Source organism: Gouania willdenowi, chromosome 17, assembly GCF_900634775.1.
Source record: "Gouania willdenowi chromosome 17, fGouWil2.1, whole genome shotgun sequence".
In the NCBI taxonomy this organism is placed as follows: domain Eukaryota; kingdom Metazoa; phylum Chordata; class Actinopteri; order Blenniiformes; family Gobiesocidae; genus Gouania; species Gouania willdenowi.
This window is the reverse complement of record NC_041060.1, coordinates 6513441-6540678: the sequence shown is the minus strand read 5'-3', so window position 1 is coordinate 6540678 and position 27238 is coordinate 6513441. Positions and strand designations below refer to the sequence as shown.

The following is a 27238-nucleotide window of genomic DNA, read 5'->3' as shown; positions in this document are numbered from 1 at the left end:
AAGGTGTAAAAGGTTAAAAGTTTGTTTTGATCTCTGCCGCAAACACACGGTTTATTGACATTGTCAGAAAAGTTTCTCACATTGCATTGTAGGATGTGGAGTCCTATAGACGGATGCATGAAAGTGTTTACGTCATTCTCATTTCTTGTGTTTTCTCAAAAATCTCTGCCAAAAAGTCACTTCCCAACACATTCTCGATGTTTTCATGGACTGAAGATTGCGGCAAAACAATGTAGGATGTTTGTTTTACCGTTTACACGGTAACATCCGAATTACTGGGAATTAACTAGAACTAAAATGGTGTCAAGCAAATCACTGTCCTACTTGTTTGAGGAAGAAACCCAAGAAATCACGACAAGAAAAGAAAAAAAAGACTTCTTCGCATCCGTCTATGGGACTCCATATTTCATCAATTTCAGCCGGATTCTGAACTTTTCGGATCCCAAATTTCACATCTGCCATTGTTTTGCTGCAACTTTCAGTTCGTGACAACACCAGGAATGTGTTGGCTAGTCACTTCGGTAGAGTTTTTGGGGCAAACACAAGAAATCAAGGTGAGGACGAAGTAAAAACACTTCTATGCATATGCCTATGGAACTCCACATTCAACAAGGCAATGCACAAAACGTTTCCAACAATAGGAGATTGTTTATAGTGAAGATAAAAAATGATCATCTCCAACAGCTTTAAGTTTATAAAGTTTTTTTTTTAAAAATCCTCCACAGAAGCATATTTGTAAAAAAACAACAACCCTAATTTCGTAGCATGGCTTTCCCATGACATACTGTACACATGAGGACAAAACCACAGACTACGACTTGACCTTCAACTGCCACCTCGTCCTAACCCTAAACCCAGCCGGCTGGTTTTTACTGTCTGATAAAAGAGACTCAATGGCATGCTGAGCTTTCTAGGGCAAACACCATAAAGCTGATTACCCCATTTGAATTGCATTGTTTGCATATTTCTGCATGTGTTTGGATAAATCCCATGCAATGTGGGTCATTTAAATAAAAAAGTGGAAGTTCTTTTAGTAAACTAGAAATACTTCTTTTTTTTTTTCTTAAAGAAGCTTTGGGCTAAAGTATCGTTTTCCCACATTGTGCCAAACTGGGCCCAGCTGCACAGAGCGTGTACAGGTTCTCAATGACCTCTGACACCCACACACACTTTTCCTTGTTGCTTCTCCAAAAACGCCTCAGCAGTTGCAGTGAGGAACCCTCGTAAAACAAGTAACATGGCAGCACCCCCACCCGTACACAGAAGGATTGTTTCATGGTGTGTGAGGACGAGGGGCTATAAATTGCCAAACTGGCACTTTTCTCCAAGAGGCCGGAAGCTTTCTTGTCAGATTTAGGGATTATGGGTAATCAGATACAGGCAGAAGCAGGCAAAGGGAAAGAGAGCTGAGAAGGTAGAAGGAAAGAGCTGGAACACAAAACCATCTGCTCATTACTGCTTTTGTTTCTGCTGATGGGCGATACCTGCATGAACCCAACCACAATGCTTTAATGGACAGACTCCCGTTGAGTTCTTGCTGCACGTTTCTCCTGGACACCCTCCAAAGCTTCATAGCAAATGCCACCGTGGTAGTTTTTTTTAAGGACATAATAAATCAATAGTATAGTAACTTGATGTTTACAGTTTAGTTTATTGTAATTGTTTGAGTCCAAACGCAGACAGAAATTGTTCCCCTGGTTGTGTTTGTGAACAAAGCCAGACCTGGAATCCATGCTGCAGCATTATAATGAGCTGCAATTTTGAGCCGCAGTATCAGGCAACTGTGCTGGACCACACAGACGTGGACAGCATCTAACATCTGGTTGGAATATTACTTGAAAAGGAAGTAGCAGCTTATTATTGCAAATAACGTATGTTGCATTGTGCATACAGTGCATGTGAGTCTGCATATACAGTATGCAATAAAATGGAAATCTGAGGTTGAAATGCTCCACTATAGGATGTTAGCCACCGTTGCTGCTTGTGCTGCAGAGCTGTGTCTACGAAGCGTCATCAAAATATCATATATAATACTAGAGGTTGAGTTATTTTCTTTAAAAGTCCTTTTAGAGAAGTTAAGAGATGATTAAACCTGCATTTTGTTAGATATGTTCTCCGCCATGTTGCACATCAGTTGTAGTTGGTGTTGTGACAAATCCTGTGACCCAACACAATGGTGCTTCTGGTCATTCCAGGGGTTTACACATAAACTTAGCCACTTTGTGTTACCCCCCAAAAAGCCACTAATGCTGGCGGCTGATGGTGGCTCCATGGAAGCGACCGGAATCACCATGTAGTCAAAGTCGCAGATTGTGACTTTTTAAGAAAATAACCCAGGAAAACCTCGAGTACAGAGATGAGCAACTTCTATCACAGCAAGGGCCACAAAAAATGTTGTTTGTTTTGATCTGAGGGCCATGCCATCATTTAGAGTAATGACCGACTTGAGCATTATTTGTCTCCTTTTTTTAAATCTATTAGTTGTCATTTTGTATATTTTTCTCTAATTTTGTGTAGCTTTTGTCTTTTTTTATTTTTCTCTCATTTTATTTATTTTTATTGTCATTTAGTGTGATTTTGGAGTATTTTAAAAACATATTTTTCTCTTATTTTGTGTATTTTTGTTTTTATTTTGTTTAATCTTGTTGTTCCTTTTTTCTTTTTTTTTTTTTAGATCTCTCTGTTACTTTTGTGTATTTTCATCATTCTTTTGTGTATTTTTCCGTAAGTTTTTTGTGTGCATATAAAGTAATTTTGTGGATTTTCTAGTCATTTAGTATATTAACTTTAGGGACCACGCACAATTGAAGCAAGGGCCACATGTGCCCCCCTCGCCCACCCCTTGCCCCATATCTGCTCTAGTTTATATGATCTTTTGATCGAGCTGATAAATAAAAATAACGTTGAGACAGTTGAGGATTGTAAAGTACTGTATGATGTTCGTAAAGTCACTGTATGTCAATGAAGTTCTCATATTGGCTAAATGAGGGCTTTTTGCAGCTGAGTAAGAATTCATATCAGCACCTCGATAGTCCACGGTTGTCCCTCGTGGGGAGGTGTGATCACAGGGTGGAGGGTGAGTGTTAGTCGCAGCAGGTCAGAGCACAGGGCTGCAGTAATGTGCTGTATCTCACTGTTGTGTTCAAGAGAGAACAGCTGCAAGGTTACGTCCTGTAACCTCACTGAAAGATTGAAGTCTGACGTGCAAGCTGCCAGATGTGGTAATTCAGCTTTCTGTGAAACTTCATTTAAAACTGAAGTGTTAGAGCGTTACTCTGCTCTACCTGCAGCCCCCCCCTCTCCCTCCACCCCCCCAACCCAGTAGATTGCCCATGACCTCCTGACCCCTGAGGTGGGTATGGGGTCAAACCCAATGCTCTCCAGCCTTGTTAATTACACTCAGGCATGTCAGGGTCACATCGGAAAAGCTCTGTATACATACCTGAGAGGGTTTGGTTTTTTTATCAGTTTTGTCTGCACTGAGTACGACACATAATCACACTGTGACCAAAGGAAGTAGTAGTAGATCATCGCAAAGGAAAAGATCCTGATAGAAGGATAACATGTAACATAATACTGATTTTATGCCCAATGGGACGTCAATAGCCATTCTGACAGGGTGTGGGGGCTCTGATTCATCCTGTTTTATGTTATATTAAAGGGATCATCCACTGTTTTTACAAATGTAGCCTAAAACCTTTGAAATGTACTTATTAGAAGATCTATGCCTAACAAAACACATTATTATGCACCATATTAATTTTATTAAAAATGGGACTACTTTACAGTTTTAGAGCATGTGTTCCGCCATCTTGAAATCATGTGATTGATGATGTCACACACTGCCTGTAAATTTCCTATTGGAATGAAACATTCAGCCTGCTTTTTAGATCATTTAGCAGCTTTTTTGGTCAAAATGCCAATGTGTACTGCTTTTAGTTGCTGTAAATAATCAGTAAATGCTAAAGATGCCAATGAAAACCTCTTGTTTACTGAAAAAAGAATAAAAACAGTCGTGTCAGGAGAAAATCTGTGAGTGCAGAAGTTGACCAGGGGGAGTAAAGGTGCTTTAAGAGAGCTCTTCTTCTCTGCTTCATTGTCTACTACCAAACCTCAGAGTTGGAACTGTCGCCCCCTGCGGTCACAGATTTTTGAGTTTTTATTGTGATTATTTAGAGCAACCAAAAGCAGCACAAATTGGCATTTTGACCCAGAAAGCTGCTAAATGATCTAAAAAGCAGGCTGAATGCTTCACTCCAATAGAAAACAATGGGACGTTTACAGGCAGTGGGGCCGTGTGACATCATCAATCACGTTATTTCAAGATGACGGAACACAGGTTCTAAAACTGTAAAGTAGTCCCATTTTGAAAAGGCAATAAAATGAATATGGTGCATAATAATGTGTTTTGTTAGGCATACTGTAGATCTTCTAATAAGTACATTTCAAAGATTTTAAGCTACATTTTTAAAAACAGTGGAGGATCTTATTGTTTTAACTCTTTAAAGTACAAGGATAAATTACACTTAAAGTCCTTTGCGGTGCCTGGGGCATATTTCTGTCTCATGTTGTGCACAATTCATGCTAATTGAAAGACATTCTATGCTTTGGTGTTTTTGAGTAATAAAAATGCAGAGACCCATGATGACTCATGAGACGAGTGGATTTAAATGTGTGTCACATGTTGACCTTTATTTGGTTTTATTGGCTGCAGAAGCATTTGGCAGACGTTAGCCGTGCATTCTTCACGTGTAATTGATGAGATTTTCCTCAGAAGCAACAGATTGTTTTTCCCTTGCTTCGCTTTAACGTCTCTCTTTCTCGTTTTTCTCCTGCTTAGATATTTGTTCACTCACTTAAAGACTTTTCTGCTCCTTGTTTCTGCACAAAGGTGTGGGTGGGGACCAGATGGGTGCAGGCAGTTCGTCCTGCACATTTGTTTGCTAAATGTTCCCTCTTTGCTGACTGTTGGGGGGGATTAAAACACAACCAAAATCAAATCAATAATCTTATTTAATGGAAAGATTGTGCAGTTTGAACCTTTTATAATGCAAAAAATATATAGTTAAAAAGAGGTAGATAACACTATGAACTAAACATTCACCACTTACTGTTGGAAGTGCAGTTATGCAAAATTATTTCACGATCAACAAATTCCTTTCAAAATGAAATCTAAGTGATTTTTTTTAATTTAATTTTTTTTTTGCTTTAATTTTAAAACTTTGGTCGATTCCAAACTCACAAGAATTGAATCAGAAACTCACTTTAGAGTTCAGACTTAGGAGTTGAGAAACCCATTTCTATCAATTTCCATTTTATAGACAAATAAATGTCTATTCTGGATGGATTTTTGTTTGCAACTGAAAAATAAGTAATTATACTAATTATTATGATTTTAAATAAGTTATCATCCTAATTATATTATAATATAAAATAACTTGTTGTACTAATTAGCATGATATAAAATAACGTATTATCATATTACTTATTATTGTATAAAATAATTATACTAAGTATTATTTTCTAAAAAAATAAATATACTAAATATTATTATATGAAATGACTAGTTATTGTCGGTTGTACACTCCTACTGACTATTGATTGTTGGACAGGTTCAATTTCTTTGATTTGCAGTTGTAAAAGAAAATTAAATTTTACTTCCCAAAAAATTTTATGTGCTAATTTTTTTGGAGGAATATCAGTAAATGTTGATATGATTATCACAGATTTTTTTAAAATAAGAAGGTTTGTGTAAGCATGTTAGTATTAATGTCAATAATCTTTGTTAATATCCCACCCACCACTATTTTGACAAAGCTACTGACATCAGCTATTAGTGTTCTGTCGCGTGATGTCTAAACCAAAGTTGAACCAGTCACAACATCTGTCCACATGTGTTGAGCGGCGACTGTTCCCTGTTCTGTGTCCGTCAGGATGACGAGGAGTCGAGGACGTGACCTCTCACACCTCCCAGCTCGTGCCTGACAGTGGAGTTCAGCTTTATTTATTGTTCTCAGCTTTAAACAAGCAGCGCTGTTTATAAGATAAATGAGCTGGACGCCAGGATGTGATGGTCAGTGTAACCACGCGGACCTTTTGTATCTACCCCACAGCTCAAGTCTGTCATCTGTTAGTTTACAGATGTTACTTTAACACCAGCTACACTTGATTGTCATTAAAAAAAATGTAGTTTTGTTCTCTTTTTGACAAAAAACATACTGACGTTAGCTGATTTGATGTTGTCTTTTCTAATATGAAGTTAAAGTCCATGTAAAGTAAATTCAGACATTTTCTTCTAAACACATTAAATAAGTCATAATTGTATTCCTTAGAACATGTAAAAAGCCATTCAAACATTTAGAATGTAATTGTGGAGCTTGGCTTCACAAACTGTTTCAAATTGTGTTCAGGATTTAATGGGCGGGTCAGAAATAATAGCCGTGTTACATAATGGAGCCCTCATTAGCATAAACACGACTCTGCTGCTGAAGCACATCAAACTTCCACGGCCTCCAGCGGGCGCTATTCGGCCTCTAGCTGAAAACAAACCACATATTCAGACTCGGGAATAAAACGCGTCCGCTGGTGCCACATTCTTCACAAAATGAGCTTTTTCTGCACCGCGATTGTGTGTTTTGCCTCTAGCGGGCGCAGTTCTGACTCTACCCTTGAGAGATGCACATATTCGGACTCGCGTGGAGCAGACCTTTCTGCTGATACCTCGTTTGGCCTGATCCGAGCACTTTTGGAAAACCATTGAAGCACTATTGACACTGGAGCCACTTTCACACTGCTCTCTCCCATAGACACAGTACACGGAGGCGGCACCCTTCCTGCGCATGGGCATGTTTCCAGTGCCTCTAACTGAGAATCGCTTGTTTTTCCATGATTTTGAGAGCTAATTTTATATACTTATCGATTTTTTTTTCAACCTTCAAATTTGGCTCAGTGGTCAATGACACATGTTTCTGTGGTGTGACAAACTCCTAATAACACACATTTATTTCTGCTTTACACAGACTTTAAACGAATCAAACAATGCACAGATGCTGTGAGAGTGAGAATTTATTTCACAAAAAACATTGTTTGTTGTAACTGATGCTAGTTTTAATGTTGGAATTCATAAAATATAGTTTTACCGCTTATGTGTGAAAGAAATGGACATTTTTAAAAGCACCTATCCAAAATATTGTTATTTATTTTTATTGCAATAATATTGAATATAATTGTACAATATATGCTACTTTTAATTTAGTTTTGCAATTGCACGTAACAATGCATTTAATCACTGGTTAATCACAGATGATAATGCAATGAATTCGCTTCTAGCACGATGTAAAATTCTTTATTTTTGTCATATTTTGGCAGGCCTCGTGCAGCAATATTCTTTAACATTTTATATTATCTTGTTTTTTATTGTTTTGTTTAGAGGGAAAAATGTGAATTTGAAACACTTTTGAATAAAATCAAACATGGAAAATAATTATAATTCCAAAAGGTTTTTTTGTCTTCTTTTTGAATAACATATTATTATTATTATTATTATGGAATAAAAAAGAACTTGCTCTAATTGTTACACGGAAGTCAAGGACACATCAAAGTGATCAGCAGATGCCTAGGAAGAAGACTGGCAGTTGACAGTCGGAACATGTCAGGAGATCAAAGTACATTTCCTGAAAAAAGTTGTCTGAATAAATGAAACCTTGACTTATTACGGGAAAAAATGAAATATTTCAGAGAGTCAGTACTGGTGCAGGAAGCTTTTTTAATCACACTTTTTTTTTTTTTTTTTTTTTTTTTAATCAATTGCTAAATATCCTTTAAACATATATGATAATGTAAGTTAAACTATATTACGTGCAGTTTTTAATGTTTTTTTTTTTTTTTTTTAATTTGACATGTTATTGCGCATTGGACAAACATTTAATTTATGTCAAGTTTGTTTTTCAAAATAAAAGATGAGCTTCTAATAATTGTTTTCTAAGATTCAGTCTTGGTTGTGCGTTGAACAGTGTGAACTAAATGTGCCTGATCAGGTGACTGTACATTCACAGGAGCCACAGTTTGTGTTGCTTTGATGATATTTTGTTGTGTTTTACACACGTCTATGTTCACATATCAAACAGGCGAAGCCTTTGATTGTACCGTGGCACTTAAAGATGAAAGTGAGCTCAGTTTCTCCTAAATAATCTCGACAGATTTTCTTCCAGGAACGTTTAAAGTTGCCGCCGTTGTCACATTTACAGCGAGTAAAGTTTTAGGCATGAATTGTTTTCATTTGTGTGTGCAAAGGATTTAAAAGCTGATAATTAAGCTGAGTCACACAGTGCAGCAGCGGGTTGCCAGGTTCAGGGAGGAGGTATTTAAGAATCACACCATTAGTCTGGGATTTAGGTGAAACTTTTTTGTTTATTATCTAAGAATTATTAGGTTATCTTTATTGAAAAGCCATTAACTGAACAAGTACGTATTAATGATTAACAGTTAGTTTTTATTTGTTTGCATTTGTGTTATAATCACTGATAATGATAATGATTTAATAGGACATTTGAAACCTCTATACTTTTTTGTCCTCAATAGGAGGAAATCTATCGATCTAATTTATAGGAAAACTAATTAAGTTATTTCTTTCTATTCAACTTCATTGTTTGTTTTTGAAAATTGAAAAGATGATCTTGTTTCTGTACTTTGCCTTCCTAAACACACTTTTGAGCCTTTTCTAAAGCTGCTGTTTGATTTGCATCACCTGTAAAGTGTGAGCGAAAGCTCCTTCATGCCTTTTACAGCAGAAACATGTTCTAAGTTCGCCACCTAGTGGAATAAAAGGAAGAGATTTTTGGGGTCCATCCATAAAGTCAGCAAAATGATGGTCCATTGTTCTCTGAATCTGTGATAACCACATTTACTGTATTTATTTAGTTATCTGAATAATATCCACTGTTATTTAGGAAGTGTATTATTATTATTTGTGCCATAATATATAGTCATCTTAAAGATGTAAATCCTTGTTTTAATCAGAATTAAAATTGATTAAAAGTGACCAAAATGATGGAAAAGGTGGTGAAATGGGATTTTAAAAACCACAGAAATTGTTAAAAAAAAAAAAAAAAAAACTGACAGAAAAATGGGTAAAAAGGGTTCACAGCGTCAATATTGGCTTAAAAGTAGGAACAATTAGTGGCAAAAATAATGGTCATGACAAATGACGGGAATGTGGTTAAATTAGCAAAAAAATAACCATTGCATTTGGTGAAAAGAGGATAAAAGTTACAGTATTGGGTCAATATATGCAACATTAGGTGGGAAAAGTGGTGGAAAGGGTTTATAAGTGCTGAAAATGTCTTGAAATGTGCAGAAAAAGCATTGAAATTTGATGGAGAAGTGTCAGAAATTGGAGTAATGTAGCAAAAATGCATTAAAAGGTGCACAAATATGGCAAGAACAAGTGATGAAAATAGGTTAAAATATAGCAAGTTTGGTGTAGTTGCAGAAAAAGGGTTAAAAAAAGAAAAAAATGGTCTCAAATTGTTAAAAAAAAATATATTCATAGTTTCTTGAACACTTCTCGCGACCCCCTCCCAGTGTCTTGCAACCCCAAATTGGGTCCTGACCCCAAGGTTGAGAACTCCTGCTCAAGCAGATGAAACAGATTTTTTTCCATCAACTATGATCAATGTTGCTTATTTTCGAACTTTCTCGTGATTTAAATTTTTCACTAACTGTTGTGAAGTTTTTTTGACCCACTTTCAGACGATTTGCTGCCCATTATTCACTATTGGCATGTGTTTTTCTGCTCTTGTCGTTCTTCAGCGGAGAGAGCGGAGCAGGAAAAACAGAAAGCACTAAACTGATCCTGAAGTTTCTGTCAGCCATGAGTCAACATTCTCTGGAGCTGTCGTCTCAGGACAAAACATCACACGTGGAGGGGGCGCTGCTGGAGAGCAGGTGATTCTGAATGTGTCCATTTACTGTGAATCTTAAATTGTCATATTATCAGCTTTGGCTTTTATTGATATGAAACTTCTCTTCTGTATCTTATGAAGCTAAACTTCTATAAAAGCTGTTGGCGTTCACATCAGCTTGTTTACAGTATTACCGTTGCTCGTGTTGTTGATCGTCGTCTTAATTTTTGTCGATCCTCAGTCCAATCATGGAGGCTTTCGGAAACGCCAAGACGGTCTACAACAACAACTCCAGTCGCTTCGGGAAGTTCGTCCAACTCCATTTCTGTCAGAAAGGAAACATTCAGGGAGGACGCATCGTCGACTGTATCCTTTCACGTGTTTATGAGCCGTCAGTGTTGAACCACACACAGTTTTTAAAAGCTTCATTCTTACAAGAAACCTAGCATTTACATTGTGAGTGTCCTTATTGCCTGAAAAGCAGTTATTCAAGCTGGGTCTGCAACTATTTTGGCTAGAGGGCTAAAACATTTTCGGCCTACAGCAGTGTTTTTCAACCTTGGTGTTACTATTACTGATTAAAAATTTTATTATTTTATTTGAAATTAAAACAGTCATACACAATCTCAAAATATTGTATTTTATACTTTCACTTTCTCAAATCTAATTCTAGTAAAAAAAAAAATTAAAAAAAAATGCACTATAAGAATATCTCAGCTTGCGCATCTTGTTACTTTGTGCAATATTCCTGGCTACTTGTAACACAGTATAACACAAAAATAAGAGTGAGGCTTCTTATTAGATAATAATAATAATAATAAGACATTTAATTAAGTCTTTATTTGATATTTAAAAGTACTTAAAAAGTTGTGATAATGCTTTATTTCAAGAAAGGAAAAAGGTTAGAATTTTGCCTCAAAAGTTTGTTTTGGTCTCCACTGTAAACACTTCCTTAATGACATTTTCGGAAAAATTTTGCGCATTGCATTGTGGGATGTGGAGTCCCTAAACGGACGTGTTTTTACTTCATTCTTACATAGATTTCTCGTGTTTCTTTGCCAGAAAAAAAGACACTGATTGGCTTTGTTCTAGTTTGTTCCCTGTATTTTCAGTGATAGCAAAATGAAGTAAGAAAAAAAACACTTTCATGCACCTTCTCCACATCCCACAATGCAATGCATGAAAATCCCAACAAACAAAGTGTTTACGGTGGAGATGAAAACAAAATTTTAAGGCGGCAATTTTGACCTTTAACTTCTTTTTTTGGAGCAAATGATCTTTGATTTAGTGATTTAAAAAAATGGTCGTGTTCAGCAACATTAACTGTTGACAATAATATATTCATTTTGATATTTTTTCTATTTTTGATCAATGTTAAGAATCCTATTAGCTGTACCTCTGCATGCCACTAGGGGGCAAATAGAAAATATCATTGCCTTCAGTTTATTTCCAGGTTAATTTATAGTTTTGTTGCATTTCTCTGTGATGAATAATTAAATACCTTGACTGAACATTTTCTGACCACAGACCTTTTAGAGAAGGTGAGAGTTTCTCCTTTAGTTTTGTTTCTCTAGCGTTGGACATTTATGAATCTTTCTATAATGAAAGACTTTTATGTATTTTGTGTCTGATGTTTGCGTTGATGTGTTGTTGCTGCAGAACCGAGTGGTCCGACAGAACCCGGGGGAGAGAAACTATCACATTTTCTACGCCGTTTTAGCAGGAAGCAACAATCAGCAGAGAGGTCGGTTGATTTTACTGTTTAATATTAGTTTCATGTAGTTCATAACTATTGTTTTTGGGCAAATGGGTGGGATATGAAGAGTAAAGAAGTGTCTGTAGTTGTTCTCACGTGTGCGTTTGTTTGTGTGTGTGTGTGTGTGCAGAAGCCTTTGGGTTAACTCACTCAGACTGTTACCACTACCTGAGACAGTCCAGCTGTGTGTCGGATAAGACCATCAACGATAAGGACACTTTCCTCGATGTTCTGGTACGAAAAGTCTAAAAATATTACCTATAACTAGTCTGTAATCACATTTATGAAAAAGAGTTTCTAATATTTGTTGGTTTCAAACTAAAACATAGCCATGACGTTTATATGACTGGTTTGTTATAATAGTTATAGTATTGTAATGATAAAATATTAGTGTTAAAAGTGAAAAATGGAGAATATTTGATATGAAAAAAATCGTGGTTGAGTTTCTAGGCTTAGGGTTTCGTGACAGGCTTTTATTTTGAAATCACTCTGTGCCACTCACTTCATAAAATCAAACTAGAAAAAAACCCATGTATATTTTAAGTGAATAAAAATACCAAACTTAATAATAACTAATAATTCCAAAAGGATAACCAGTTTGAACCACAGCTATCAATCACGTCCTAATATAAACTAAATCCAATCATCATAAATGAACTGGGTTTATCACGTTTTTTTTACCCAGAATGCAATGCGAACAATGCAGTTCACGGAGGAGAACATCAACGACGTTCTGCGCCTCCTGGCTGGAATTCTCCACACGGGAAACATTGAGTTCATGACCGCAGGTGGCGCACAAGTCTCTACAAAATCAGGTGAGAGAGATGACTCAAGGTGAGTCAAGGTCACTCTTTTTAGTCGTGATGTTGGAAAACACCTAAACATTTGTCAGGTTTCACTTCCCTTGTCTTGTTTGTCTTTTTTTTTTGTGTTTTTACTTACATACACATATAATTTCCTTCACATCTCTGGTCCTTTATTACAGTACTGTGTCTGTGTGTGCTTTACTTCTCCAGCTCTCACCAGAACCTCTGACCTGCTGGGCCTGAACTCAGAACAACTGGCCGAGGTTCTGACGCATCGCTCGATGATCCTCAGAGGGGAGGAGATCTCCACACCGCTAACTGTGGAGCAGGTCGCTACTCCTTTCACCTACACACAATGGCCCTCATTTATCAACCTTGCGTGAAGACGGGTGCAAATTTGAGTGTTCATTTGCTAATACGACAGGACCAACATGTGATTTATGAAACATTTGCATTTGACCAATCTCGGCGTATAAATCATATATCGTATAAATGCGGTAGCGAAGTTTGATTGTCATTTACTTGTTATGCCCTCCTGTTTCGGAGGCCCCGCCCACTAAGGTCAAACAAGAAAAGAAGATTTTCCAAGATCCTCACACCTGAGGTGGAGCAAAACAAAACTGAAATTAAAGAACATTTATTAACACTTTGTGGAAGAGGATCAGCTACCTAACAGGTGAAGTCTGCCCCCCTGTGTGCGCTGCGAGCAACTTCACAGCAGAGATCCTGGAGAGACACAGATATATGACGTTTATATGGATCTTAGTTGTTCGCATGCTTGAGGCAGTAAATATCACAGTAAAAGAAATTAATGATCGAAACTCTTAAAAAAGCCTTAAAATGACTAAATGTTGTCTTTTGTCTGTGTTTATTATGCCTTCAGCCAATTTCACCTATAATCCATCATTTTACCCATTATTGCAGTGCATTTTACATTTAAAAGCATGAAGGAAATCCAGTTTCCAGGCCCCAGTGATGTGCTGTACAGAGGAAATAGGACCATGACAGAGCATAGCATGTGTCCCGTGTGCGCATGCGCTTGGTGAAGCACTCACCGACGTGAGATCTGATCGTAGCGTACGCTCACATCAATATTAATAAATACTGAAGCTTGCGTGAATTTGGTCGAACACGTTGTACGCTCAGATCTGAACGTACGACTGGTTGATAAATGAGGGCCAAACTGTGGAAGTCATAATAAATTGTGTAATAACAATAGCTTTGTTCCATATTGATAGTAATCCTTCTCTCTCTCTCTCTCTCTCTCTGCGTGGCTGCAGGCCGTGGACTCCCGGGATTCGATGGCCATGGCACTTTATTCTCAGTGTTTTAACTGGATCATCCACAAACTCAACAGTCGGATCAAAGGCAGAGAAGACTTTAAATCCATCAGCATTTTGGACATCTTTGGGTTCGAGAACTTTGAGGTGTGTGTGCGTGCGTGTCCTCCAAATTACTTACAAATTTCAAACACTGATGCATTTAATACCAGCACTGAGGTAGAACATTTGGAATGTGTAAAAACGTGATTAAAACGTTAAGTGAAGATTATTTCCCACAAACACATTCAATCGTACAATTAATGCATTTTTAATCTAATTAAGTCTGCCTCTCCTCAGGTCAACCACTTTGAGCAGTTTAACATCAACTATGCAAATGAGAAGCTTCAGGAATATTTCAACAAGCACATTTTCTCACTGGAGCAACTTGAATACAACAAGTAGGTGTCGCTGCTTTCTTTTCTATTCATTTATTATAAACCTTCACTCTTTAATTCTTCAACACATGATGAAGTGCATCACGTTGTGCAGTGTTTTGTTTTTTTTAAAGATTATTTTAATATTTAATTTAAAAATTAAAATGACACAATGAAAATCAATCCCACTGAGATGGAAGAGTAATTTGTTGTTTTGTTTCCCTCCATCCAGAGAAGGGCTGGCATGGGAAGACATCAACTGGATGGACAATGGAGAATGTCTGGATTTGATTGAGAAGGTACCTGAATGACTTTTTCTCTAAAAGTGAGGCTTTCACTGATCAACAGTTATATGAAGGTCACATGTGTCAAACTTAAGGCCCAGGGGCCAAATCCGGCCCTTAAGATCATCCAATTCAGCCTGCAGGAGAAAGTGAAAAATGAGAGAGAAAACATGAATCATTGTCTAAATGACATTTAACAACATTAGCAGGTGCTCACAGTTTTCCCGGTGCTTATATTGCACAATTGCAGGCATTTTTGATGTCAAACTGTTGAAAACACTCAAAATTCTTACAAAATCCTTACATTTTCCTCAAATTATTACATAATATTTCTCTTAATTTAATAGAAATTGCTCGCAAAATCTGGGAAATTTAAAGTGAAGATCTTGTTGGGACTGATATCTGTCACTTATTGGTGACAGATATCGACCGTGGCTCAGGTGGTAGTGGGTCGTGGGTCGTCTTCCGATCGAGAGGTTGGGGGTTCGATCCCAGTACCTGACTATGTGTCGAAGTGTCCTTGGGCAAGACACTGAACCCTAAGTTGCTCCCAGTGGTCGACTAGCGCCTTGCATGGCAGTCCTGTCCCACTGGTGTGTGAATGTGTGAGTGATTGGGTGAATGAGCTGATATGTAAAGCGCTTTGAGACTGCTTCAGTGTGGTGATAAAGCGCTATATAAATCAAGTCCATTTACCATTTTACCATTGTTTGGATATTGTCTGTTTCTTATATATTTTGTATTTTATGTAAACATAGAAGTGTAAACTAGGGCACAGTAATGCTGAAATTACTCATTTTCCAGCATAAAATCTGTGGCCCACTTAAGATAAAAATGCTCTGTATTTGGCCCCTGAACTAAAATTAGTTTGAAACCCTTGATGTAGGTGATGATTTGTGTCTTTTGTTGCCATAGAAACTGGGACTCCTGGCACTGATGAATGAGGAGAGCCACTTCCCTAAAGCCACAGATGACACGTTGTTGGAGAAACTCCACAGTCAGCACTCGGTGCGTTCTTCCAGCACCTGATCCTGCTTTTACCTGAACCTGAATTTCTTTTTTTTCTTATTTCACTGTTTTTAGACACGAGCAGGATGTATTTGACATTCCAACTGTTTTCTTTTTGCTCACAGAAAAACCCTTTTTATGTGAAGCCGCGTGTTGCTGTTCACTACTTTGGAGTGAGGCACTATGCAGGAGAGGTAAGACCATCTACATATGGGAACCAGTGCACCAATTAAACAAACACACTTTACATTATACAGTATTAATAAGGGTACTGGATATGACGCAGTGTGATGCTGTTTTAGTGGCTATGAGATCATGCAAAAAGATCAATGTCCAACTGCATTTATTTTAGTTAATAAAGGTTTAAATGCATAAAAAGATACTAAATATGTAGTAACTTAGTATATATGCACTCACTTTGATTTTATTTATTTATTTTTTAAATGTTACTTACTAAATCACTTCTGTAATTTAATTCTGTTATTCAAAGTGTCAAAATATGATGTAGTGCGACTGTCTGGCCATGACTGCTGTTTTTAAAAAATCTTTAAAATTACTTTAAATCTTATCGAATACATTTTCTGCCTTAATTTAATTATACTATAGTCCTGTATAAGATTTCAAAGTATTTCTATTTTTATTTACATCATAATATTCATGCATTCCTTGCCCGATGATGCCCAATTTTAATGAAATATCATGTGGTGAAAATTCTTATACTTCATTGACCCAACAAAGCTAAATAAAAACAATTATCAATAGATGTGCATATATTTTGTTTATTGGCAACACTTTTTAGTACAGGTACAACTACAAATATTAAATACTTAAGTTGAAACCTTCAAAGAATAGATCATTAATTTGGCATTTTGGGCGACAAATGGCAGTAAATTGAATTTATTTAATATAAAGATCTCTCAAGTACCCCCTGTAGTGCCATAGCGTACCCCCATTTTAGAAACACCAGTATAGACAGTATGTGGCTTCTTGTTGCAGGTGGTGTACGATGTGAGAGGGACGCTGGAGAAGAATCGAGACACTTTCCGAGATGACGTCCTCAACATGCTGCGGGAGAGCAGGTAACGTTTGGCCAAGTCTATTGTTTTATGTTTGCAGTGAAACATTTGTTGTATACATTTTCAAAGTGGGGCTAATAAAACAGATGTTGCTTTTTCTTTTCAGGCTGGACTTTGTCTACGATTTGTTTGAACACGTCCTCAGTCGTAACAAACAGGACACTCTGAAAAGCAGCTCCAAGCACAGACGGCCCACAGTCAGCTCTCAGTTTAAGGTAAGAGGGAGGGAAAACTATACAGTGTATGCAGTTATTGTTGCTAGATTGTGATGCAGCTGTAATAATAATACTGTATGTCAAATAATGATAATTATGATGTCACACATGGAGTATTAGTTAAGACATTAGCTAAGTTATTTTCTCATAAGATTAAAAGCTAACAGGTAAAGAAGGTCGTAATTTGTTAGTTAATAATCACGTTTCATAATCAAACCATTTTGGAAACAATTACATTGTAGAAAGGTTTTGGTTATGTGATTTATGTGACTGAATCATTTCTATGGAGACAATGTACAAATACAGAACCAAAAATATTGCTAAAATTGTATTATTATTATTATTATTATTATTATTAGCTGGTAAAAACTTTTTTTTTAAAAAAGCATCTACAAGACAATGAAATGTTGTTTTCTATTGATTGTTTTCATACTCTACATAAAGAAAAAGTTGACACTGTTTAAGATTACAGGAAGACAAGTTTATGGGCAAAAGACAAAGCCAGACTGCAGCATAATCTATTAGAACTACTGACAGTAATCTGAAAGTATTGGAATTATGAAACTTTATTGGTACATTTCCTAGCCGTCAGTTTGTTACTTTCGAAATCGAAAGCGGTTTTCGGAAGTATGTTGGTCAGTTTGTGTACACGATAACTTGAAATGTTATGAACGGATTTTGATGAAATTTTCAGGAAATGTTGATAATGGGACAAGGAACAGCTGATTAGATTTTGGTGATGTTCTGGTTACTAAAAGAAAAAATATAGATATATATATTTTCCATTCATTTTCCCATCCACACTGTGGAACTCCTGTTAAAACATTGTTTTAGAACACTGATGATGTCATCATCAGTGTACAATCATGTACACAGGCACACACACAAACAAACACACACAAACAGACATATTTTCGAATACTGTTTTTGTTTTTGAACAGTGTCTCCGTAGAGACGTACGGATCCGATTGGCCGTTTTCAATAGACTGCGAGCGCGGGTTCATTTGTTTGTTTGTTTGTTTGCAGGTGTGTTGTTTTAACACATCTGCAAACAAACAAAAATGTTTTTTAAAAAAAAGAAAATACACCCAAATAAATTAGAAAAAAAATCAGACCATCAGCTCATTTGGGTGTTTGAGGGGTCGTTTTATTTTTGTTTGTTTGTTTATTATTTGATTCTCTCAGTATTTTGTAATTGCTCTAATAGATTAATTCATTTTTGATTGTATTTATTATTAATGTTATTCTTGTACGCATACTTTTTCCTTTTCACCTCATTTATTTCTTTTTATCATTTATTGTTATCATTGGTATTTTTTTCTGTTTGTTTTTATTTTGGATTTTTTTTTTTCTCTTCCTTCCCTCCTATACACACACACACACACACACACACACACACACACACACACGCATGCAGGGGATATTAGCACTAACATTGGTTGTGTTCGTTGTTGCTTTTGTCTGCAACTTTAATTTTAGTCATCTGATAAACACTGGTTTTCATCTTTTGTTCTTTAAAATTGACTAAATCCTGACTCATTTTAAAATTCTATACGAGTACTGCTTATGTGAGTGAACTGATATTGAATTGTTAGAGCTTTTCATGCAAAGATTACTGATTGGCTCTTTTTATCATGTCCCGCCCCTTCACACTAACTCTCTTCAAAATGATCCACTGGTTAAAATGAAAGCATTTCTAGCTTCTTCTTTTTTTCACAGCATTTTCCTCTTTTTTTAAATTACATATATGTTTTAAGTTGCACTTAGTCTTATTATTTTACATATATTTTAATACATTGTAAACTGCACTGTTGTACAGTTAATCTAAACTGTCTTTGTGTCGTTATTTTGTTGCAGAACTCTTTGCACTCCCTGATGGCCACGCTCAGCACTTCTAATCCGTTTTTCATCCGATGCATCAAACCCAACACGAACAAGGTGAGCCAACGACTCGTCTACGGCGAATCATTTCTCATTTAAAAAACCAAACATTCCTCCCCCATCAACCATCCACAGGCAGGAATGAGAAGTGTGTGGCCCTTGTGGTGACATTTGACCTCCTGTTGCCGAGCAACCGGCTTATGCACACAAATTATATACAGGGGAAAAAAAAGGATGGTAAGATTTACGACCTCTGCACTTCACAATGCTTCATATTTATTAGGTTGTAGAACTAGGAATAATTGAGATTTTAGCTTGAAACTTCTCCTGTTTGAGAAATGATGCTAAAAGCTAACAGGCAGAGGACTGAGGAGTGTGAAAGGGTTGTTGATTTTGGGTTTGTTGGCTTTGTTTACTCTGCGCTCCACTCACAGCAAAGGTTGTTGCTTTTATGGATCACAGACTGTTGCTCCTTTGCTTTCCTTTTGCCTGTTTTTTTCTGTACTTGGGACCAAAAAAGGTCACAGAACGACTATGCGAGCAGCATCGTGGTTTGTTTTCTTTTGTTAAAAGTGTCTGCATGCTTTTGACAAACCAAATCAGTATATTATTGATGTCAGATATGTCATGCTGGAGGCAAAATGTCAGCATATATTGATAGTTCCTGAACACTGACGTCAGTCGTGTCACAGTTACTGTAGATTTTCTTCCTGTTGATGGCCACAGTCATAAAGTGGGAACAAAAATGCCGACATCAGGTTTTAGATTCACAAAATTACAGTTTACTGTATAACAATCTACAGTATATTCTATGCATATGATTTGTGTGAAACCGCAATGAGTAAACAAACTGAAAAACAAGTGAAACAAGAGCAAACTTCCACCAAGCAACAAATCTGTTCTTTGCCAGATATTGGCAGTTACTGTATCTGGATCAATTATCCTGACCATGGTGCCATGATTGTTCACACTTTAAAGGATTGGAAGTCATTTCTATCCTCATTAATAACAATATAGTTGGTCCAAATGTATGGGCACCAATATTTTTTGGGGAAAAATCACGATCAACTGTGCGATCGGGATCTGATCCAGATGAAACTCAGTGAGATGTGAATTTAAAAAATGTGGCCAATGATGACAGATTAAAACTTTTCAATTTTTGAAACTCATCCAGAATCAGTATATTGATCTGGATCCCCTCCAAAATGTAATGGAATCTCCCATGACATAAGGGTTATCTTTGTTTAAAATGTTGTCAAAATCTGTTAAAAAGTAACTAAACCCCCAATCCACTTTTTTCTGCTGAATACATTAGTATGAAGTGTTATTGCCCTCTATGGGTTGAAACCTAGCTATTACCATTTCATTTTGCTACTGGCTGAGAACAAAATTCTGCGGCGACCATGGCACAATAGTGGAGTGGGTCGTCCAATAATAAGTGTTGGGGGTTCGAATCCTGCTCTGCCCAGCTCTATCCAATCAAGTCATTGTCGTTGTGTCCTTGGGCAAGGCCTCATATGAATGGGTATGAATTGTAGCGATATCCCGATTGGATATCGGTCCGATATCAGCCAGAAAAGGAATATCGGATTTTATCGGACTGCATCTAAAATCACAGATATAAGCTCTCAGATAAAATGTTCTGCTCCAGCACTTCTATCCATTGGTGACTGTGGTTCACACTCCAACAAACTAACCTACTGTTGTTGACTATTGTTCTCTATTGATCAAGCCTTTTCTAACATTCCACACTACAAAATAAGTAATAAAAGTATGTATGATTTGTGCTGATATCGTATCGGATCAATATCGGTATTGGCTGATACGCAAGACTGCAATATCGGTATCATATTGGAAGTGAAGAAGTTATATCGGGACATCCCTAATGAATTGTGCATGAATGTTGGTGGTGGTCAGAGGGGCTGTAGGCGTGAAATGGCAGCCATGTGTCTGTCAGTCTGCCCCAGGGCAGCTGTGGCTAAATTGTAGCTTACCACCACTAGTATCATTGATGTGAGTGACTGGTGTGAATGATAAGGGTTTCAGTACACGCTTTAAGACTCCTCGAAAAAAGCGCTGTATAAATCTAAGCCATTGTTATTATTACGTTTTGGGACCAGCTTGTGTGACAAAAAAGCACTGTTGGCTCCGCCCCTCCTATTAAAACTAGCACCTGTTGATTCTGCAATCTGTGGTGAGTTGGTTGGGTTGAGAGAATTGTGAATAGAGAGGTATAGTGAGTATTGAGTACCTATGGAGATTTTATAGTGTAGCGTGGGCGTGTCTGAACTGCTCCAGGAGCCCCGCCCATAATCAAGACTATTTTTTATTTGCTCCCTAGTGGCAGGTCAGAAAAAACCCGAGGTAAAGTAATTTTGATGTAGTCATGCTAACAGACAAACAAATAAGTGTCTATGAAAACATGACCTCCTTGGCAAAGGTAATAATGTATGTGAAAAGGTAAGGGCACTAAAATGGGACATTTGTTGCAGATTGATGGGGACTGTGCAGTTGTATCACACATAGATCTGTTAATAGTTTGTGACGCAGATGTAGCACATCTGCACCTTCATGTGAGGACTTCAGTGTTGGAGACGTGGCCTCTGGGCTTTGGGAGTCAGTCAGTGACAAACAGAGGCTTCTTTTGTTTCTTGCTGTTTGCTGCGTATGAGACGGGGGGCGTGGCCTATTTGTTCTTAGTGCATCAGGGACGCTTCAGTTTGGCATTTTTCTGTGTGAGAAAGAAGAATCTGAAGGCTTTGGGTTTGAAGGTCAACTTTTTCTGCTTTTTTCTGCTTTTTTGGTGGGATTCACATTGAGGTTAACATCAGAACAAGCTTCATGTTGCAGTGTGTACTCCGAGCTTGTACAATGACTTTTTGTTTTTGTTGCCCACACACATTATCCTTGGAGTCAATTTGACCCCAGGACTTGAAAGCACCATGAAATATTTAGACTTAAAATATTCTAACCAAATTTGTGTATCAGGCACTTCATGCATTTTACCCTTAGGGTCAATTTGACCCTAGGGATGAGTATGAACCCTATTGGTTGTGGTGATGATATGACCTTTCCTACAGTGCCAGGATGTAGCTAAAACAGCTTTGGGTTAAATTGACCCCAAGGATAACAGGAGGGCTAAAGTGTAGAATTTCCGAACTACCAAAAATGCAATAAATCAGAGAGAAAGTGAACTGCTTTAATGAAAAACTCACATTTTATCATTGGGGTCAATTTGACTTGAAAGCACCGTAAAATATTTAGTGTTAACCAAATTTGTGCGTCAGACACGTTTAACTACAAAAAACATATAATTAAAAAAGGTCAAATAAACCACAAGGGACAGCAATGCGTAAACACTGCATTTAGGACACTGAAAACATTATGTTAACGCCCTCACAATATTAGGAAAAGTCATGAAATGCAACGTTTAATCACAGATGTGTGGGTGAGGACAACATCTTGAGTGTCCTCGGGGTGGGAGACCAGCTGGACAGACGGCGTGCGTTTACGAGGCGAAGCGTGTCCGTCTGGAGTCCTCCTCTGATCCAATGTTAAACAACACTGGTTGATGACTGCTGAGTGGAGCTTAATGTAGTCAGAAGGTGGGGGGGGGAGTTTGAGGTCTCCCCAGGGGAAACGAAGGTCAGAGCTACACGGCACGTGGCCCCCGAAAAGCACCCCCTCCCAAGAGCCACCGCTGTCATCTGCCGTTTGATGGAGCAGGTGTCAATGACGGGGGGGGGGGGGCGGTTTAAGGCCGTGTTTTAAATGATATACTAACGTACTACTCATACTAATAAGTCTGACGTCAAAGTTAGTATGTAGTGCGTTCACATTAGATAGTACATAAAGATGTTTTCTATATCGGGACATTTTTTAAGTATGCACGGTGGGCACACTGGTCATACTCAACCGCCCCATGATGCATTGCGAGCGGACATTCAGGAAATAATGAAATCTTCCTGGGGCCGGCTTCAAGCTAAAAATCAAACATCCCTTTTTCAAAATAAATGCACATCTTCTCTTCTTGTAGCTTTTCACGCTTTTGTCAATAGAGCTCTTGTTTTGTAGTTCACCGGAAGTTTTCATCAGTAGTAAATGGCAGACAATATCGGAATCGCCGAAATGTCGGAATGAAATGTGTATACGTGAGTTTTATGGATCAAATGACCACATGTTGATATTCTACTGATAATTCAGAACTTTCAAAGGTGGAGAATCAACGTAGATATTTAGCCTCAGTGTGTTTCCGGTTTTTGTCGTTGTAGGTTCGAAATGCATCTTGGGATACTTATATACAGTACTATATACCTGGAAAAACATCAGACTCTAATATTTATTCATCTATTTATTTAGACTGTTTGCACATACATTTTACACAATACATTTATATACAGTATGTATACTGCCTCCTTTCATTGACCTAGTTTTTATTCTTTATTATTTTTTATATTCTCTTATGATGTTTATCCAACTGTTTAATCGTGGCCAAATGCATTGTAATTTCATTCTGCAGTGCATCGCTGATGTTTTGTTTCAATGACAATTAAATGATCTATCTATCTATACTTCTGTGGGAACGGTCATCATCCTAATATAGTAGGACTGAACTTCTGAAATGTTTTTAGAAAGTGTTAAATAGTTAAGTCATTGTTACCTTTTCAAATTTACCCATTTATTTATTATTTAAGTCTTTAAGCGTGTAGCATAATTTCCCAACGAGCTGACAAGGATTTCTTGTCTGTTGATGGAACAGTTAAAAAATTCAGCACGTTCATAAGGCATCAGATGGGTTTCACTGGAAACATCAATACATTGATACAATACATAACAGCAGAGACAGCAGAGATGATGCTAATCCAACTGCTACGTTCACATATTCATATAAACACACTAGTCCTTAACCAGCGTCATTTAACTGTTGCTTTAGCATTTCAGTCTTCAGAGGAGCTACATTTGGCTTGATTAGCATGCTAACCTGCATTAGGGCAAACCGTTTATAATGTTTATTACAACCTTTTGATTTCAATTGAAAGGTTTTTCTCTTTATATTTTTATGTCAAGTCAACACAGAATTCTGCATCTTTGATGGGATAAAATGAACCTAAATCAAAATCTGAGCTAACTTTGGGTTTAGCTAGCGTAACAGCTATTGTTGTTCACATTGTCCTAGCTTGCTTAGCATGCTAACTTGCATCGGGGCAAGCTGTGTAAAATGTTCGTAACAACCTTTTGATTTCAATTAAAAGGTTTTTCTTTTTATATTTTTATGCCAAGTCAACACAGAAATCTGCATCTTTGATGGAATAAAATGATTATAAATCCAAATCTGAGCTAACTTTGGGTTTAGCTAGCGTAGCAGCTATCGTTGTTCACAGTGTCCTCAGTTATTTATTTCTCTATAAATAAAGATTTTGATGAAATGACTGATACAAAAACACATTGATGTGTTTTGTTGTTGGTTGAATAGAGGGTTTTCACGGCGCGTCATCAACCACATCATCAACCCAGAAGTCGCCATTTTGGAGATAAAGCAGCAGGCCTACAAACAGCACGTAGACTAGAAAATCCCGAATTTCGAGACATAATGGTGCACAATTGCCGTCTTTTTGGCTGTACCAATTCGTCAAACAGTGAGACACATTTGGAATTTTATAGATTGTCAAAAATCATCACAAATCAGGGCGAACAATCTCACAAGTTATCAGAGGAAAGGAGGCGCTTGTGGCTAGCAAAGCTAAACCAGGATCTACGAGGCAAAAATCTGGACTGTTATGTATCCTGATATCATCAACTACCTGGATTTCACCAAGCCCGTACACAGCGGAAGACCTTAAATCTTATAGAAGTTTAGAGGTCTGCTGCGGCTGCAGAGGCTCGCGTTAGCAACTTATATATATCGGCAGATAACTCAGTCAGTTCTAATAAATTCACAGTGAACCTGCAGCGTAGTTACTCTAAAATAGTATACGACCACTCTTAGATCTTAGACGTAAGCGGTGTGATCAGAAGCAGGACTGGGGCTAGCAACCAAGCTAAAAGCTAATCCTCAGAGAACGCCGCTTCCTTCCATCCTGTGTTCTAATGTCTTCTCCCTGGAGAACAAACTGGACTACCTAAAGCTGGATTTTAATGCAAGATGGGAGATGAGGACGATGGTGTTTGCATATACATCAAAAACAACGAGTGCAACAACGGTGAGCTAGTCTCATGTCACTGCTCTCCTGGTGTAGAACTACTAACTATAAAATGCAGACATTGTTCTTCCCTGATGTTATAACTTTTGGCAGTCTATAAAACTCCACGTTTTTCACGTTCTGACCAAAAACACGGCAATAGTTCGCCATTTCCTCTTAAAATTCGGGATTTGCTCGTTTGTGTGTTATTGGTAAACCGGCTGCTTACCTCCAAAATGGCGACTTCCGGGTTGATGATGCGCCGTCTGAGGCTGTTTGTTGACTTAGCTAATAGCAGCTTGTTTGTGTTTGCTAACGTTGGGATTCATTTTCTTGTAAAGGAATTAAATGCTATTTGCAAAAACTTCCACACTCGCTCATAGACATTTGTTGCACACTTATTATCTACAAGCATAAGTAAAGCTGTCAAACATCAGCACAGTAAACACACGCGTGTACAACATTACAGAGTGACCATGGATTTCATGTGTTTGGACATTAATACTTCGGCCTATTCAGTATCTATTGATTGTCCTTATCATGGCTATGGATTGTAATTATGTGGTCATGTTGTGTTGCTGAGCTGTATTGACAGCACAGTGTGTGTTTTATATGTCTGCAAGACTAACAATATTAAGTTCAATAATACTGTCTGGCTGCTGCATTTCATGTTGAGATGAAGCAGTAGTGGATCTGTTTGATTTCCCTTTTTTTTTACATTTAAAAAAGAACCCTAATATTCTGTTATCATTAGTATATATAATTTATTATTATGTACATTTTAGTGCATGAATACCTTTATTGAACTAATTAAAAACTTGTTTTCTTGCTAATATCAGATGCAAATGGCAGATTTAGTTTCCATAGAAGTGAAAACATGTAGCTTACCTGTTAAGTGCATAAATGTATTCATTTATTTATTTAATTCATCTTTTTTTTTACCAGGCAGTCTCATTGTGATCAAGATCTAGAAGAGACAGTAACGATGATCAGAATATTAATCTGATGATAGGCAAGGCAAATGTATTTGTATACTGTAGCGCATTTCATACACAAGGTAATTCAATGCGCTTTAAATGATTAAAATGATTACTGTTGCACTAGTAAATATTAAACTGTTTCTAAATCAATAAAAACATTAGATCATTAAACAAGGTATAACATCAACAATAAAATCATTCGACATAATAACAAAGTGCAAATCTTTCAGATTTGTTTTTTTTTTTACTCTTACAAAATTAAGATACAACATAGCATGGTCTAATACAGTGGTTCCCAAACTGGGGGGCGCGCCCCTTAAGGAGGGGGGCATGACGTCATGGCAGCGAGGAGGGGCGGAGATCATTGCTCCTGAAAAAAAGTTGAAAGAAATGATTAGTGTTTTAAAATATGTTTGCACATTTTGTGTTATTTTATGAGTTTTGAAGAAGAAAAATCAAAATTTCTACCTTTTTTTGATAAAGGTAAAATTTTATACCCATTTTTTAAAATGTTATTGCGATGTGGGGGGGGGCTGAAAATGTTTTATTATTCAAAGGGGGGCACAATAGAAAACGTTTGGGAACCACTGGCCAAATACAAAAATCTATATTTTCTTTCATTATTTCTTTATTTATTCATTTATTTTTGGGGGGATTTCTTGAAGTTGTTTGGCTCAATATGTAAAATGGAGATTTTATTTTCCAATTTACAGCAAAACACTGAACTAAAATCAAACGTTTTAATTATTTTGACCATGAAAATGTATTTTTACGTTAATCCTGTGGTGTTGCATGTTTACAATAAAATAAATGCTGCACCCAAATGTGCACATGATATTCTAGTACAGCTCAGTGTGACACTAACATGGGCTCAGAAGTCACAGCCACGTTTGAATGTAAACAGTGTGCTCTTTTTCTACTTTCGCTCTGTCGGGGTTCCACTAGTGTTCCACACAAATTAGCCTCAGCAGGAGATGCATCGCCATGGCAACGACAGCCCTCCCTCTCAGAAGCACAGAAAAGAAGGGGAGTGGAGTTCTGGGTTTGAAAGCCTTTGTTTGACTGGTTGGTGGTGTGTCTGTGAGTAAGTGAGTGAGTATGAGATGGTCAGTGTGTGCAGGAGAAATACATAGGGAGCAGCGGCTTCTGGGCAACTTCTCAGTCATTGGTTTAAATATCTGAGGAAACGCTGAGAGGAGAAGCTGCGATGCAGGGTGGGACCTGATGCCTGCACGCTCACGTGGATGCTTGTTGCACACAGATTCATACGTGTCCAGGTGTCCAGGGTTGATTGCTGTGGTACGAGGTGAGAGGCTGCTCTTTATTTGGTCAAATGATGAAGGATGCACGAATCAAGGTGGTCCTGTTTTCCATCGATTTTTTTATTTTTTATGTTACAGTTTTTAAAGAAGTTTGATCCTGAGTAAAAGTAAAAGGAGCAAAATGGATTTAATC

General features: G+C 37.3%; 1 protein-coding gene across 1 annotated transcript in view; it reads left to right on the top strand.

Moving 5' to 3' along the window:
- The window catches only part of myo10 (myosin X), a 141055-nt gene that overhangs the window by 73672 nt on the left and 40145 nt on the right, over positions 1-27238 (top strand). Inside the window, exons 5-19 of the mRNA XM_028472537.1 lie at positions 9811-9945; positions 10144-10268; positions 11430-11443; positions 11562-11646; positions 11789-11892; positions 12344-12473; positions 12675-12793; positions 13745-13891; positions 14084-14184; positions 14393-14459; positions 15360-15452; positions 15578-15646; positions 16449-16531; positions 16635-16743; positions 18601-18681. Of these exons, the coding sequence (XP_028328338.1) occupies positions 9811-9945; positions 10144-10268; positions 11430-11443; positions 11562-11646; positions 11789-11892; positions 12344-12473; positions 12675-12793; positions 13745-13891; positions 14084-14184; positions 14393-14459; positions 15360-15452; positions 15578-15646; positions 16449-16531; positions 16635-16743; positions 18601-18681 (1462 nt within the window). The remainder of the gene's footprint in view (positions 1-9810; positions 9946-10143; positions 10269-11429; positions 11444-11561; positions 11647-11788; positions 11893-12343; positions 12474-12674; positions 12794-13744; positions 13892-14083; positions 14185-14392; positions 14460-15359; positions 15453-15577; positions 15647-16448; positions 16532-16634; positions 16744-18600; positions 18682-27238) is intronic.